General features: G+C 39.0%; 1 protein-coding gene across 1 annotated transcript; it reads left to right on the top strand.

Annotated features, from left to right (window-relative positions):
- Nucleotides 1-14,634: 14,634 nt before the first annotated feature.
- On the top strand, nucleotides 14,635-14,970 carry LOC149237431 (uncharacterized). Its single transcript, XM_089369268.1, has one exon. The coding sequence runs from the start codon at nucleotides 14,635-14,637 to the stop codon at nucleotides 14,968-14,970; it is 336 nt and encodes a 111-aa protein (XP_089225394.1).
- The last annotated feature ends 937 nt before the right edge of the window (nucleotides 14,971-15,907 follow it).

The raw sequence follows: 15,907 nt of genomic DNA, 5'->3' as shown, positions 1-15,907 counted from the left end.
AAGTGTGGCTAACTATTTCCTACGTATATATGAGATTGTTAATTGTATGAAAAACTTGGGTGAAGAAATAAAAGAGGCTATTGTGGTTGAAAAGGTTCTAAGATCTTTGTCCTCTAAGTTTGAATCAAAAGTTTCTGCAATAGAAGAAAAACAGAATCTACAAAACCTTACCATGTCACAGCTGCACGAAATTTTAACTGCTTACAAAATGAGGAAAGGAGGACCATCAGACAGGAGAGAAGCTGCATTCAAGGCTTCAGGCAAAGGAGATTACTATGAGTCAGGACATATGTCAGAAGAAGAGGAAGAATCAAATTTTGTTAAGAACCTTCAACGGGGTGCTGGAAGATTCAGAGGTAAGTTGCCCTTCAAATTCTTTGCTTGTGGAAGAGTCGGTCACTATGCTACCAAGTGTCCTCACAAAGATAAGCTTGACAAAGGTAAGGAACCTGTTAGATGGAACAAGAAACAAAATGTAAATAAGAAAAGCTATTACACTCATGAAGACAGTGATGGACTTTCAAATAGTGATGAAGATGAACAAGGTAATAATTATAGACTTTTAATGGCTTTTGAAGATGATGATTTCATGGATGCTATAGATGAAGGTCTTTATGAAGATATTTCTAAACTCAAAATTTGTTTAGAAGAGAAAAATATGATTATTGATACTCTGCAATGTCAACTAGCTGAAAGGGAGAATCATCATGAAAAATTAGAAGGTGAAATTGTGGGACTTAGAAAAGAGATTGAAAAAACTAAAGCTCTTAATCTTAGATTTGTTAAAGGATCTGAAACGTTAGATGAGATTATCAAAGTGCAGCGTTCTCCACTAACCAAGACAGGTCTGGGATATAATGAAGAAACAACTCAAGTGCAGAAACCATCTATCTCCAAAAGTTATCTTGATGTAGCAAGGAGAAGTGAACAAAGACCCAATGGAAATCACCAGGTAAATCAGGGAAAATTTACATCAAGAATGAACAAATACTATCAGGTAAATCGGGGGCAATCTACTTTAAGGACAAACAGAAGCTACAACTAGCCTCAGGTAAAACCTTCTCAATTTGCCTCAAGAATGGATGTCAATAGAAACTACAATCATTTCGCTGGTAGATTTGATAATCATAGGAGTTTCTTCAATGGCCAATGTTTCTCTTGTCATAAATTTGGTCACAAAGCAGCTCAATGTGTTGCCTATAAGACAATCATGACTAGAGAAGCTCAAAAATAGAGGAGTATGATTGGGATCATGAAAAGAACCTACAATAACTTTTCTGCTCTTGAAAATGAAATAGAATGTTCTATTTGTAACAATTTCGGTCATGAAGAGTCTGAATGCAGGAGCAGGTTTCGGTAGACAACTCAGAAGGAGCAAGTCTCAAGTGCCAAAACATGGAGAATGAAGGAACCACAACCAGAGAGATGTGGTATAGCTTTATATGCGGAAGGGCAAGAAAATCAATGGTACATCGACAGTGGATGTTCGAAACATATGACGGGTGATAAAGAAAAACTTCAGTCATATAGTGCCTTAGAGAAGGAGAAGAAGGTATCTTTTGGAAATGACACACCTGCACTCATAAAAAGGAAAAGGTTCTGTTCAGTTAAAGGAAAAGGTCAAAGCTAGAAATGTCATGTATGTGGATGGCTTAAAGCATAATCTATTGAGTGTCAGTCAGATGTGTGATCAAGGAACTAAGGTAATATTTCGATCAAATGGATGTAGTGTTCGTGATCTTGATACAGGAAAAATAGTGATCAAAGGCATAAGAACTCCAAATAACTTATACATATTCAAAGAAGGACAACATCAATGCTATCTAAGCAAGAATGATGAACACTGGATATGGCACAAAAGATTGGGGCATCTAAGCTTCTCATAGATAAGGAAAGCATGCAAATACTAGGCAGTTCGTGGTCTTCCAGACATCAAAATTCCAGACAATACAATATGCAAATCATGTCAGTTTGGTAAGAAAACCAGAACTAATTTCCCTGAGAAGGAAGGATCAGCGAGCAGGCCACTTGAACTTGTTCATACTGATGTATGTGGTCCATCTAGGAAAAGGTCACCTCGAGGAGAAGAATACTTTATATTATTCATTGATGATTTTTCCAGGATGTGTTGGATAGGACTTATGAAGCACAAAGACGAAGCCTTCGAAAAATTCAAATCTTTCAAAGCCTTGGTTGAAAACGAATTAGATCACAAAATTAAATGCCTCAGGTCTGACAGTGGTGGGGAGTTTACCTCAAATGAATTTTTTGATTTTTGTGAAGAACATGGAATACGAAGGGAATTCTCTACTGTAAGGACTCCTCAACAAAATGGAGTAGTGGAAAGGATGAACAAAACAGTTCAACAAATGGCTTGTGCTATGATGGATGAGTCTGGAACTCCCGCAACTTTCTGGGGAGAAGCTGCATTTGCTGCAATTGTTATTCTCAACAAGACAGATGTTCGGGTGTAGGGAAAATTTTAAGAATCCCCCCTAAATTTACATGTAGGATAAATGGGCGAATCTCCATGGTATATAGGAAAAATGGAAGGCGATTTTATCAATAATATGATATGTGTATATAATTTTTTGGCGAATCTCTCACCAGGCATGGAGAATATTTTACTCAATTATAAAATCTTGTGTTTATTGAATACACAAACGAAATCATTGCATTTCTTTAAAATATCTTTTGAAATCAAAATTACCGAAATTACATATCAATAACCTAGTGGGTGTAGGATAAAATTCACCCGTGCCATTCACAGAAAGCATGAGAAAAAACCTAATACTATATATAAAACCAAGAAAAATTCAAATTCATCACTTCTAGGGACCTCGTAACCACCCTGCCAATACACAAGTATGTTCCTGTTTGCAATTAGAAAAATTACCCAAATTACAATCTGGTTACTCCAGCATATGTTGGAAAGTTATAGAAGGATGACTAGTGCAATCAATCCATTCCTTTTAGCCCTGGATTTGTTTCAGTTTAAAGCAGAAGTATACAAATATACTTGTCCAATGTCTATGCTTTAACCATTCACCTTAAGATGTTTTTACAATATAATTTCCTAAGTCTATTTAATATCTTCATTATCATAAAAACCTATATCCATCTTAACTCCACATCTACCACTCTTAGGGGGATGAAATCTATTTATCCCTCTGAGCACTTGGTAGACCCAGAATTAAGATGGATCTAACATAGAATTTTCCCTTTAAATAGTCTATGCTCACATGAATACCATGGGTCAATACCATGGGTTAAGATGGATCTAAGATAGAATTTCCCCTTTAAATAGTCTATGCTCACATGAGTACCATGGGTCAATACCATGGGTTATCATAAACCTGGAGCTTAAAAATTACTATTAGTAATTTATAAAAATTAATAAAATTAATAGTTGATTTTTATTTTATTTTTATTTTAACCAAGCTAAAATGTTTAACATACATTAAATTACAACATCCATTTTTACTCTTGATCGGATCAAATATTTTTTCACTCTATGCTAGTTTGCATATCATGATATTTGATACCTCTCGGGGGTTAGTAGATCCAGAGTAAAGATGGATCTATGTTGGTTTAATTCCCCCATTTAAATAGGCTACATTCCAAGTGAATACCATGGGTCAATACCATGTGCCATTTTGGTGAATACCATGGGTCAATACCATGTGCCATTTTTATTTTTATTAATACTAATATTAGGGTTAATAATGTTTTTTTGCATGGTATTAATAATAATCTAGTCCATGGTATTTGTCCCATAGTATAAATATAAGGTGACTTATGGAGTAAATATAAAAAAATGTTTTGTTTGTCTACCATACCTCTCGTTTATTTATATTTTTATTAATTTACTATACCATTCATAAATACAAGGTGATTTATGGAGTAAATATAAAAAAATGTTTTATTTGTTTACCATACCTCTCGCTTATTTATATTTTTATTAATTTACCATACCTCTTTTACAAATATGGTATTTGGCCCATAGGATTCACTTAAATAAAACCTCTTTCTTGAGCCTTCATAAATAGAACGAGGGTTATGGACTAAATATAAAAAGAGGTTTTTATTTATTTACCATGCGTCTAGTTTATTTATATTTTTATTTATTTACCATACCTTTTGAGTAAGTATAAAAAGACGTTTTATTTATTTACCATACCTCCACTTTACTTATATTTTTATTTGTTTACACCCTTGCATGTATATAAGGTGACTTACGGAGTAAATATAAAAAATGCTTTACTTATTTACCATACCTCTCATTTATTTATATTTTTATTAATTTACCATACCTATTTTATAAATATGGTATTTGGAAAAAATGATTTATTTATTTACCATACCTCTCATTTATTTATATTTTTATTAATTTACCATACCTATTTTATAAATATGGTATTTGGGCCTTTGGCCCATAGGATTCACTTAAATAAAACCTATTCTTGAAAATGGGCGAATGGAAGGTTGTAACTCCTAATTTCAAGGGCTAAATTTACCTTTTTTACCCTCTACCTTAAAATAAGATGGGCTATTTGAGGTGATTTGTAAAAATGTACTATGATACAAAATATTCGCCCACTAAAAATTTAAAACCCCCTAATTTCGCCAAAGGGCGAACATTCGCCCCTAAAATCACCCCTATCCGGGTGAACAGCACTCAGACTCCTCACGAACTATGGTATGGTAAGACTCCTTCGGTAAAATACTTCAAAATTTTTGGAAGTAAATGCTACATCAAAAATACTGATGAAAATCTTGGCAAGTTTGAACCTAGAGCAGATGAAGGAATTCTCCTTGGTTACTCTCCCCACAGCAAAGCATACAAGTGTTACAATAAAAGGCTTGGAAAAATTGTTGAAAGTATTGATGTAGTGGTTGATGAAGAAGAAAGCACTCCTAGGTAGGTAAGATCTCAAGATTTCGAAGATGATGAAGACTATCCATCAACATCAAATCAGATTCATGATGAAGAAGAAACCCATGAGGCTCCAGAAGAACAGATAAGGATAGAAGAAAAGACTCCATCCAGGTACATTCAAAAGAATCATCCAGAATCTCAAATTTTGGGGCAGAAAGAGGCTGGTATACAAACAAGAAGAACAATTGCAGAAGCTTCAAGCTACTTGGCATTACTCTCCTCCACTGAGCCACAAAATGTAAGAGAGGCATGCAAAGATGAATGCTGGGTCAAGGCAATGGATGAAGAACTTGAGCAGATCGAGAAAAATAACACTTGGGAGTTGGTTCCTAGACCAAAAGATAATAATGTCATAGTGACAAAATGGATATTCAAAAACAAGTTGAATGAAAATGGGGAAGTTATTAGAAATAAAGCTAGATTGGTTTGTAAAGGGTATGCTCAACAAGAAGGAATCAACTTTGAAGAAACGTTTGCTCCCGTTGCTAGAATTGAGGCCATCAGAATGTTCCTTGCTCTCTCTAGCTTTCAGAAATTCAAAGTATTTCAAATGGACGTGAAATCTGCCTTTCTGAATGGAGACTTAGAAGAAGAAGTGTACATTGAGCAACCAGATGGATTCATTCTTGGAAATGAACCAAAACTTGTATGCAAACTTAACAAGGCTCTCTATGTTCTTAAACAGGCTCCAAGGGCTTGGTACTATTGTTTGGACAAATACGTTCATCAACAAGGTTTTTCAAAAGGATCAACAGATAGCAATCTTTATATAAATATTGAAAATGACAAATTGCTAATACTTGTTGTGTATGTAGATGATATTATCTTTGGCCGCAATGAAGGAGCTATGAGTCAAAACTTTGCCTTGGTAATGCAGAAAGAATTCGAAATGTCATTGCTTGCAGAACTGGCATATTTTCTTGGTCTACAAATCCAACAAAATGAAGGCGGTACCTTTTTATCTCAAACCAAGTACCTTAAGAAGATCTTGAAGAAATATGGCATGGAAGATTTGAAACCAGTATGTACCCCTATGGTTACAGGATGCAGCCTTAGTGCAAATGATGAATCAGGAGCAGTGCATCAACCAACCTATAGATCCATGATTGGAAGTCTGCTTTATTTGATAGGTACCTTACCAGACATCATGCATGTAGTGGGAATAGTTGGAAGATTTCAGGAAAATCCAAAGGAAACTCATCTTCAGGCAGTTAAGAGAATGTTCAAGTATCTTGAAGGAACTCAAAACTATGGCTTATGGTATCCTAGAGATAAAAATCTCACACTTCATGCTTATAGAGATGCAGATTGGGCCGAAAGCGTGGATGACAAAAAAAGCACTAGTCGTGGTACATTCTTTATGGGTTCCAGATTAGTATCTTGGTTCAGGAAGAAACAGAGTTCAATAGCATTATCTACATCTGAAGCAAAGTATGCGGCTGCTGGATCTTGTTGCACACAACTTCTTTGGATGATGCAAAGCTTGCAGGATTTTCAAATCACTTGTACTCAACCTATCTCCATCCTATGTGATAATACAAGTGCAATCAGCATTTTAAAGAACCCAGTCATGCATTCAAAGACCAAGCATATACCTATCAAATATCATTTTCTTCGGGAACAAGTGCTTGAACAAAAAGTCAAGTTGGAGTATGTTCCCTCTAAGGAACAAGTTGCTGATATACTCACCAAACCACTGCCAAGGGAAACATTTGAATACCTCAGACAAAAGCTGGGAGTAGTTGATGCATCATCTTGCTGTTGAATCTTGTCTGTTGTACGCGAATTTCGCATACATGGATTGGTTAGAGACCAGTTGGCACAGGTTCAGGGGGAGCATGCATTGTTGGCATTATGGTAGAAGATCTTGAAGGAGCAAGCACAGAAGAAGAACATAGATGTTGATCTGAATAATGTTGCTAATGTTTTGTCTCTATGTCTCTATATTTCTTTTGTCAAGGTCATGTAATGGCCTATTTTGTTTTCCCCACTATGCCTGGGATGAATGATATAATGTACTTGGTTGTTATATGTAAATTTCTGGATGATCCCCACTTGGTTGGGTGATGAATGTATGTATAGAGTCTTTTGGTGATAGGAAGGTCATTTATGATGTATGGTGGATTATGGTTCTTCTTGAAGAACATTTCTTTTGCAGATCTGGCCTACAGTCAGGGGGAGCATGATCAGCATAGCAGAGCAGAGTTTTTAGCATGTTCTCAGGAGGAGCATAACCCTTTTCCCTTGATGTCAAAGGGGGAGAATGACTTTGAGGATCCTAGGGTTGCCATCAAGTCCAAAGGGGGAGATTGTTGGCATTATGACACAGGTGTGGTGCTATGGCATAAGTGTTTTCCTTGATGGCAACTCACTCAAGTGGAAAATCTCAGTTCAGGCTCTCAAAATGATAGAAAATGAGATACCCGTAGGTGCGCCGAACAAAAGCAGTGGACCCGCAGGTGCTCCGAACAAGAGGTGCGGTCATACCCGTAGGTTCTCCGAACAAAAAGTGCGGATGTCAAATTCGCACACTTTCATTTCAGAGAAACACACGCATGTGGGAAAATTTTATGATTGATCCATGGTATTTAGTCCGACGCTTTTGATCCTATGGTTTTGGTCCGTGGTTTTTGTTTCTAAAGTATTGATCCCCGGTTTTGGGTCCCTTGTATTGGGTTTCTATGGTTTTGGTCCATGGTTTGAGTAAGGGCTTGCCTATAAAAAGGAAAGGAGATCATTTGGCTGAGCACTCATGCGTGTGAAACATCTAAAGAAAATCAAGATCTGAAAATTCTGTGATCGGTTGGTGAGTGATAGCTAAATCAAGGAGAGATCTGAGCATCAGAAGGAAGATCTACTTTGACGCATGATCAGATCTGTGGATTTGACAGTCTGGGGAATATTGGAGGACTGATAAATTGGCTCTACTCAAAGGCATGTAGGTGAACCACAGTTCAGGTGTGGAGGTCTATAGGCGAAACACAGCTCAGGTGCGGAGGTGCGCAGTACAGAGACGGGTGCAGGTACGCAGGTGCAGAATACAGAGACGAGTGCAGGTACGGGGGTGCACAGTACAGACACAGGTTCAGTTGCGGAGGTGCGCTGTCCAGAGATAGGTGCAGGTGCGGAGGTCCGCAGGATCGACACAGAAAAAGTACGGATATCCGCAGATTTCTATTGGTGAAGTTGCAGACTTTTCTTGAAACTTATTTTAGCTGCTCTTGTCTGGGTTCAGAATTGGTGTCTGGTTACTGCATTCTGAGAAGCTAGTGGTTGATTTAGTAGTTGATTGTGGAAAGGAGATCGGTTAATGCACATGTACTTGATGTTTGTTTGATGTTCATGGATCCAGTCTAAAAATTTATGAAACGTGGTCCCTGGAAGAAAAGAGAAGGTTGAAGCCTTCAGTAGGTGAGCACCTACGTACTAGTAGCTCAGCTAGTACAAGAGCTAAGGGGGTTGTAGCTCCCTTCCAGGAGAGTCTGGAAAACGAGAGAGGGTTGTAGCTCTCTGCAGGTTGCAGCCTGCGTACTGGTAAAGGACTGCACCAGTACAGAATTATTGTAAAAAGAAGTTTCTAATTGAAAGAAGATAGAGACATATTGCAGCAGGTGGTTTTCACCCACATTGGGTTTCCACCTTATATCTGGTGTTCTTTAGTGTGACTGTCTATTTTTCTTGTTCCTGTTCATTATTATATGGTACTAACATACAAATTAATGGTCAACATCTGAAGAATAAATTAAATTATAAATCTGGAAGGTATATTGAAGAAAATTTGATAATACTGATTCACCCCCCCACCCTCTCAGTATTATTTCCAACACAGTGTTGAAGGCATGACTAAAGCCCTGGCTGGATGAGGCTTACACGGTGACAACTTCTATTAAAGGAAATCTTGTGACTCTGCAAGCAGCTCAACAAAAGCTTCAGGCCAATAGTTCAGGAGAAGTGACCAAGCAAATGATGGAAGACGCGAAGTAGGCAGCCACATAGTGCACTACCAAGGTTGCGGTCATAAGGGTCAAGCTGGGAGGTCTTTGCGCTAAGATATCCATGTCTGCAGAGTGACTTGAGGGTGAGTCATGATGTTTGTGTTGGGGGGCTGTTGGGAACAGGATCCCCCAAGGACAGTTTTGGGGCTAAAAGCCCATGTTTTAGGTCAAATGTTGTAATAAAGTTGTAAAGACTCTGCATTTTGTGGTCGTGGAGTGCGAAGGTGTCATGAGTCATAAAGGGTTGTCCACCCTTATTTTATAAAGTAAAGTCGGCTGTAAGATATCTACCCATGGTCCGCGGACCGTGGGATTGTATAAAAAGAGATAAGTAAGTAAGCTCTAAGTAGTTAAGAAATAAGTTCGGTAAGAAGTCTTGAGCGACAAGGAGAGAAGTCTAAGTTTTGGGTCATAGCATAGGTAGAGGCTCTGTAGCTAAGTGCACAGAGGCCTAGGGTGGAAGTCCGTAGTTAAGTGCACGGACCCCTACAGCTGTGTGTGCAGGGTGGATAGAGTGTGTAATCATCTAAAGATATCAATAAAGAGAAGTATTCTACAAATTCTGTGTCTTTGTTCCTGTTAATGCATCTTGTCATATTGTGTATGGATTTCATTTATAATGCTTATGTGATGTGCGAATGTATGTAATTCTGTTGGTTAATTGAAAAAAGTAAGAATATCTGTTTATGTGGTGCTAACTGTGATTGTTTAATAAGATAATTAAATGCTTAAGGATAAGTTCGAAACCTATTTTACACGTTGCTTTAGCAGTGCAAAAGTCCCTGAACGGCAGGTTAGGGCTGCACGAAGGCCAATCGTACCCCTTCGTGAAGGTACTAAAGGGCGGAATAAAGGGCTAGATAGACGGAGCCCTAGAACTTAATGACCTGCGCGAGAGAAGGAATAAGAGGAATAAACCGACATCACAACCATCTCAGGGTGTAGAAACATGGTTCCAGCGTCCCCCCATACTGCTTCGGGTGAGACTTCGGTCCACGCTCTTCAGGCTGATGCCAAAAGGGCCAGCGATGTAGGTATTTGTTTGGCTAACTAATGCTAAACCTAGGTCAGGCCCCACCAAGCCAACACTCCCCAATAGATGTTCTATAATTTTTGTAAGTCTGTGGGTCATGATGAGCACAATTGCTGAAGTTATGAATTGATGATGGACAAAACACCAACATATAGAGTATAGATGGAGGCTGGTCCTCAGGATCAAGGCACAACTACAGCGTGTGGAGAGTTTCAAGGACAAGGAAGAGAATGAGGAGGACGGGATGGAAGAGGTCGTGGCCAGATCATCTGTTACAATTATGGAGAACCAAGTCACTTTATGTGATATTTTCATAATCCAATGCACCCCTCATGTCAATATTGTCGCCATTTTGATCATGTCATAGAATATTGCTCCGTGCTCGTCGCAAATATGCAAGAAAATAAGACTCAGACTCAACAACCTATCAAGAACATCTAGATGATGAGATCTGAACTGCACGAAGAGGGTCCTAGTGTTAATATTGTCACGCGAAGTAGCATAGCTACCAAAGAGGATAAAGGGAAGCAACTAGAGGAAAATGTATGGGTTTGCAAGGCTGCTAATAAGGAGACTAGATTTGATGTAAATAAGGTAAAGAAAATGTTTATGGAAGAAAAAAGGAGCTTTGCGAATGAAGGATATTCTACATCAAGGACTCAAAGTAGGGGAAAGCTTGAAGACACCAGTACTACGCAGGAGGGAGATCCCTCATTATTAACATCATTTTTAAAAATCTGCATGAAGCTCCTAAGGGATAAGAAGGCAAAAGAAATACTACAAGAATTGATAGACAACTACACTAGCAAGAATAAGCCACTCCTGGAACAATGCGCGGTATATAAGGTGGGAAAAATTAAGAAGAGGACTGGCCATGAAATGAGATTGACTGAATAGATAGGAGAATTGGAAATGGACCAAGTAATTCTTGATTTGGGGTTTGATGCAAAAGTTCTGCCCAAGAAAAACTGGGAAAGAATGGGTAGACCAATGCTATAGTGGTACCCGATTCAACTGAGAATGGCGAATTAACAAAATATTATTCCTATGGGGCGCCTACATGGAGTAACTGTGGATATTTAGGGGGCACGCGCCATAGCTGATTTTGAAGTGATTGAAATAGTGGATGACTGTAACCCATATCCACCGTTGTTTGGAATTGATTAGGCATTTGATATGAATAAAGTCATCAAACTTAAGAAGTGCAGTATGATATTTGAAAAGAAGGAACTAAGGATTATTGTTCCATTAGATCCAGCGGAGGGAGCATGGTATACTGTACCTGTCCGTGATTATGATGAGGAGGAAGATATTGAGCATATCTATATGCTTACTGTGCAAGATGAAGACTGGATCAACCCTACGGAAGATGGGTGAATTATGTGGGAGAAGGATAGCTCCTGCAATTCAGATTCAGATGAGGAGCTCGAACACTGGCAAAACAGGTTGCATGAGGTATTGTTGATGTGATGCAATAGGGTTACAAAGTCACTCCGATGTATATCCAAGGAGTTACTCAATTTACCACATTATGATGGTTTAGAAGATGTAAATTTATTTCTGGATAAATTTGAAAGGGATGTACTGGAGGAACATCGGTTCTAAGCACTAGATATCATGTTGAGATCTACGCCTACAAGATGGTAGGGTACGCATAAGAATAACTTTGTAGATTGGAAGGAATACCAATGGATGATGAAGCTGCAGTTTGGGTATGCCAATACCCGCATTATGGAGAAATATACATGGAAGGACAATCCATGCGAGCATATGGCTCAATGGACGAAAGCATGGGGAGAAGAACCGCAGCTAGAATGGGTTCATATATTCTACCATACTTTGGATACGATCCTGATGAACTGGTATCTAGAAACGAAGCTGCGACACAGAACCACAGAAAGGGATGTCCTGAAGGAAATGATTTTTTTTTAATTTTAGCTTTGAAGATGGATTTGAATGTATTGATGAAGTGTTACAGGAGATCAAAGCTACCATATTCAGAATGCCTAAAGAACTTGTTACATGGGTACAACCAGATTGGAGTACACAGCTGCGCCATGTGCTCAAATGTTATAATGTAACCACTGAGGAAAGCGAAGAAGGTCCTAAGAACATCAATATTCTTGAGTTGGAAGGACAACGCAAAGTCACAAGGCCTAAGGCAGAAGTTCCTAATATTTCACAGCCCTTGAAGACCAAGCAAGTGAATATTGGATCAGAAGCGCAGCCGAAGTTTGCAAACATAGGCAACTATTGGGATGAAGATACAATGGACAAAGTCATGGAGCTACTACGAGAGTATCAGGACTTGTTTCCCACCAAGTTCTCTGATTTGAAAGGGATTTTAGGGGATCTAGGTGTCATGAAGATCACTTTAAAGCTTGATGCGAAGCCAGTGAAGCAGTGCCCCTACCGGTTGAATCCTAAGTATAAAGAAAAGGTGCGCGAGGAATTAAATAAGATGCTTGTGGCTGGGATTATTGAACCTATCGACGAATTGGACTAGGTTAGTCCCATGGTAGTTTAGGAGAAGAAGACGTAGGTAGAAATTTGGATATGCGGCAACTTGAGGAAGTTGAATGATGCTTGTGTTCATGATCCATTTCCTATGCCATTCATAGATGAAGTACTAGAAATTGTTTGGGGCCAAGAGGATTTTTTGTTTACTGATGGGTTCTCAGGGTATCATCAGATCAAGATCACACTGGAGAATAGAAGTAATAATACCTTCATGAATAAATGGGGTTGTTTCCAATATACAATTATGCCTTTCGAACTTAAGAACGCCCCTGCAATATTCTCTAGGGTGGTAGTCACAACTTTTAAGGAGTTTATTCACTAGTTTTTGGAGGTCTACTTTGATGATTGGACGATGTTTGGGTTAGTAAAAATACATGTTTCCAATATTTTCCTCATGTTGGACACTTGTCGAAGGTATCAGATATCCCTTAATCTGAAGAAATGCATATTTTGTGTACCATATGGGATACTTTTGGGACATGTAGTCTATAAGAAGGGGTTGATGATAGACCCTACCAAAATTTTCGTAATTATTAACTTGGAGCATCCAAAGAATGTCAAACAACTACACGTGACGTTGGGCCACACAAGGTACTACAAGAAATTTATCAAGGCATATGCACAGATTACGGCACCCATGGAAAAATTGTTGAAAAAGTATGTGGCGTTTTGTTGGGATGATGGTTGCCAGAAGAGTTTCGATGTTTTGAAGGAAAAAATGGTCATCACGCTCATTTTAGTGTTCCCTGACTAGAAGAAGGAGTTCCACATCCATGTTGATTCATCCTGCATAGTCCTGGGAGCTGTGATGACCCAACCAGGTGAAGGTGATATCGATCATCCGATAGCATTTGCAAGTAGAAATTTATCGAAGGAAAAAAATAATTATTCTACCACAAAGCGCAAAGGACTGGCAATGGTGTATGAACTGCAAAAATCCAGACACTATTTATTGGATGCACACTTCAAGATGTACACATACCATTCTACTTTGAAGTACCTGGTTAACAAGCCTATGCTGTGGGGGGGGGGGGGGGGGAATCAGTCAATGGTTGTTACTCTTTCAAGAATATGACTTTGAAGTAATTGTGAAGTGAGGGCGACCCAATGCTGGACTAGATCACCTCTCACAGATTGAGAATGGTGACGAACCTACAAATTTGGAGGAAGGATTGCCTGATGCACAACTCTTTGTTGTGCACTTTATAGATGATCATTTCGCAGAGATAATCCAATTCTTGTCTATTGGTACAACTTTAGAGGGGTATACGACATAGAAAAATAAATAATTGGTGGTCAGGGACGCATATTTTTCTGTCATTGCAAGGAACTTATATAAAATGGGACTAGATGAAGTACTGCATAGGTATGTCCTAGAGTATGAACAAAAAAGCGTCCTCGCTGAAGCGCATGGAGGAGTTGTGGGAGGAAATTATGCGAGAAGAGCAATGGCGTAGAAGATTCTATGCATAGGACTATGGTGGCTAACTGTGCATAAGGATGCCAAAGTCTATTGTAGGGCATCTGATGTCTGTCAGAGAATGAGGAGACCGTCGCAAAGGGATGAATTTCCCTCGAACCCGCAGGTGTCATTACAAGCATTTGATAAGTGGTTGATTGACTTTGTGGGGCCAATTCAACCACTAGGAAAGAAGAGAGGGGCCAGATATACCATTATAGCAACTGAATATTTAACCAAGTGGGCTGAGGCACAGCCTATAAAGAATTGTAGCACAACTACAACTACAAAGTTTATTTTTGAATATATCCTATCTTGGTTTGGCTTCCCTAAGATTTTGATGAGAAATAGAGGTTAGCACTTCTTAGATGAAACAATTACTACTTTACTCGAAGAATTCCATATGTATCAATAGAAGAGTACACTGTATCATCCTCAAGAAAATGACACAGTGGAGGAATTCAACAAAATCCTAGAAAATGCTTTAACAAATATTTGCAATGCAAAGTGAAATGATTGGGATGTGCAGATACTAGTTGTTCTATGGGTGTATAGAACTACTTGCAAGAAGTTGAGTGGAAAAACACCGTTCAGGCTAGTTTATGGACAAGAAGTTGTAATGCCGATGGAATACATAGTGCCCAGTTTGCAGATTACTGCAATTAAAGACATGGCCAATTAGGATACCATGGAAGAACGCCTCATGCAACTGGTTGAGTTGGAGGAAGATTGCTTCTTGGCGGGTTTTCATCAGCAGGTACAGAAGAATCATGTAAAGGCATGGCATGACTGCCATATCAAACAACACACCTTCAAGAACGAGGATTTTGTATTGTTGTATGATAGTAAGTTCACAAAGTTTCTAGGGAAGTTCCAAACTCATTGGTTTGGGCTGTATATTATTAAGGATAATACGGTTGAAGGTGCAGTTCAGCTCGCGAAGCTGAATAGGGAATTATTTCCAGGAAAAGTCAATGGGAGTTGGTTAAAGTTGTACAGGGGCGATCCTGCCTCTGCACAATGACTATATGGATGCGAGATAGTCTTAGTGCTCCAAGTAGTTGCAAGGGAATGCAGGACTATAAACTACACTGCCAAAAGGAAGATTGGGCGAAGTGATGGGGCTGCATGACAAGTCAAGGCGAGGCGTAGAGGAGATATGCGACGAAGGAGTTGCACTAAGATGGTGGGACCCATGGAGCCTGGCCAAAAAGTGATCGTTGGTAGCACTATAGCATATTGGATGACGATTTTTCCATTAAAGGGTGTGGAGGTTGAGTTTTTATGGGGCATATCTTTGGAAATATGCCACCAAAGATGCATTACTGATAAGGAATTGGAGGGAACGAACATATTTGAATTCAAATTGAGTTATAAATATGGCATCCCACTCCACATTTGAACACTTTGCTTCTTGAGAATTTTCATTAAGCTTTTGTGCCTAAGTTTGTGCCAAGAGAAGTATTGCATGTCTGATAGGGATTAGGAGATCATTAAGGAGAAGATTTCACAACCGAGATTCGTAAATTGGCCTGATTGGCAGTGCGAGATATTCCCCAAGACAATGATTGCAACGAAACTTGAGACAGATCCGGCCCAACCTGTAACTACAGGGTTGCCTACTACCATGCCTAGGTCTCCAAGGCCTAAGCCATCTGCTTCGACGGTGGGAGATAAGAAGTAGAAGAAGCCTCAACAAGCACCGATGTAGCAATCACCACAGAATAATCTGATTGAAATCCGCCATAAGGGAAAGATGGATAGGTCTAGATAGCTGATAGAGCCCCTGAACTTGGATGAGGAAGAACTGTATGGAGGTATAGAGGCTATTGATGCCGAAGAGGATGAGCCAATAATTCGGCTACCATTGTATATTCCACCAAGATAAGCCATAACTAAAGTACCCATAGACCTGGATTCCGTGAAGTTTATGGTATCCACACCTTTCTTGTGAGAGAACA

The sequence above is a fragment of the Pinus tabuliformis genome, chromosome 8 (genome assembly GCF_031772625.1).
Source record: "Pinus tabuliformis cultivar Carrire ecotype Pingquan chromosome 8, CPIR1, whole genome shotgun sequence".
NCBI lineage: Eukaryota > Viridiplantae > Streptophyta > Pinopsida > Pinales > Pinaceae > Pinus > Pinus tabuliformis.
This window is presented reverse-complemented; position numbering and strand designations above follow the sequence as displayed.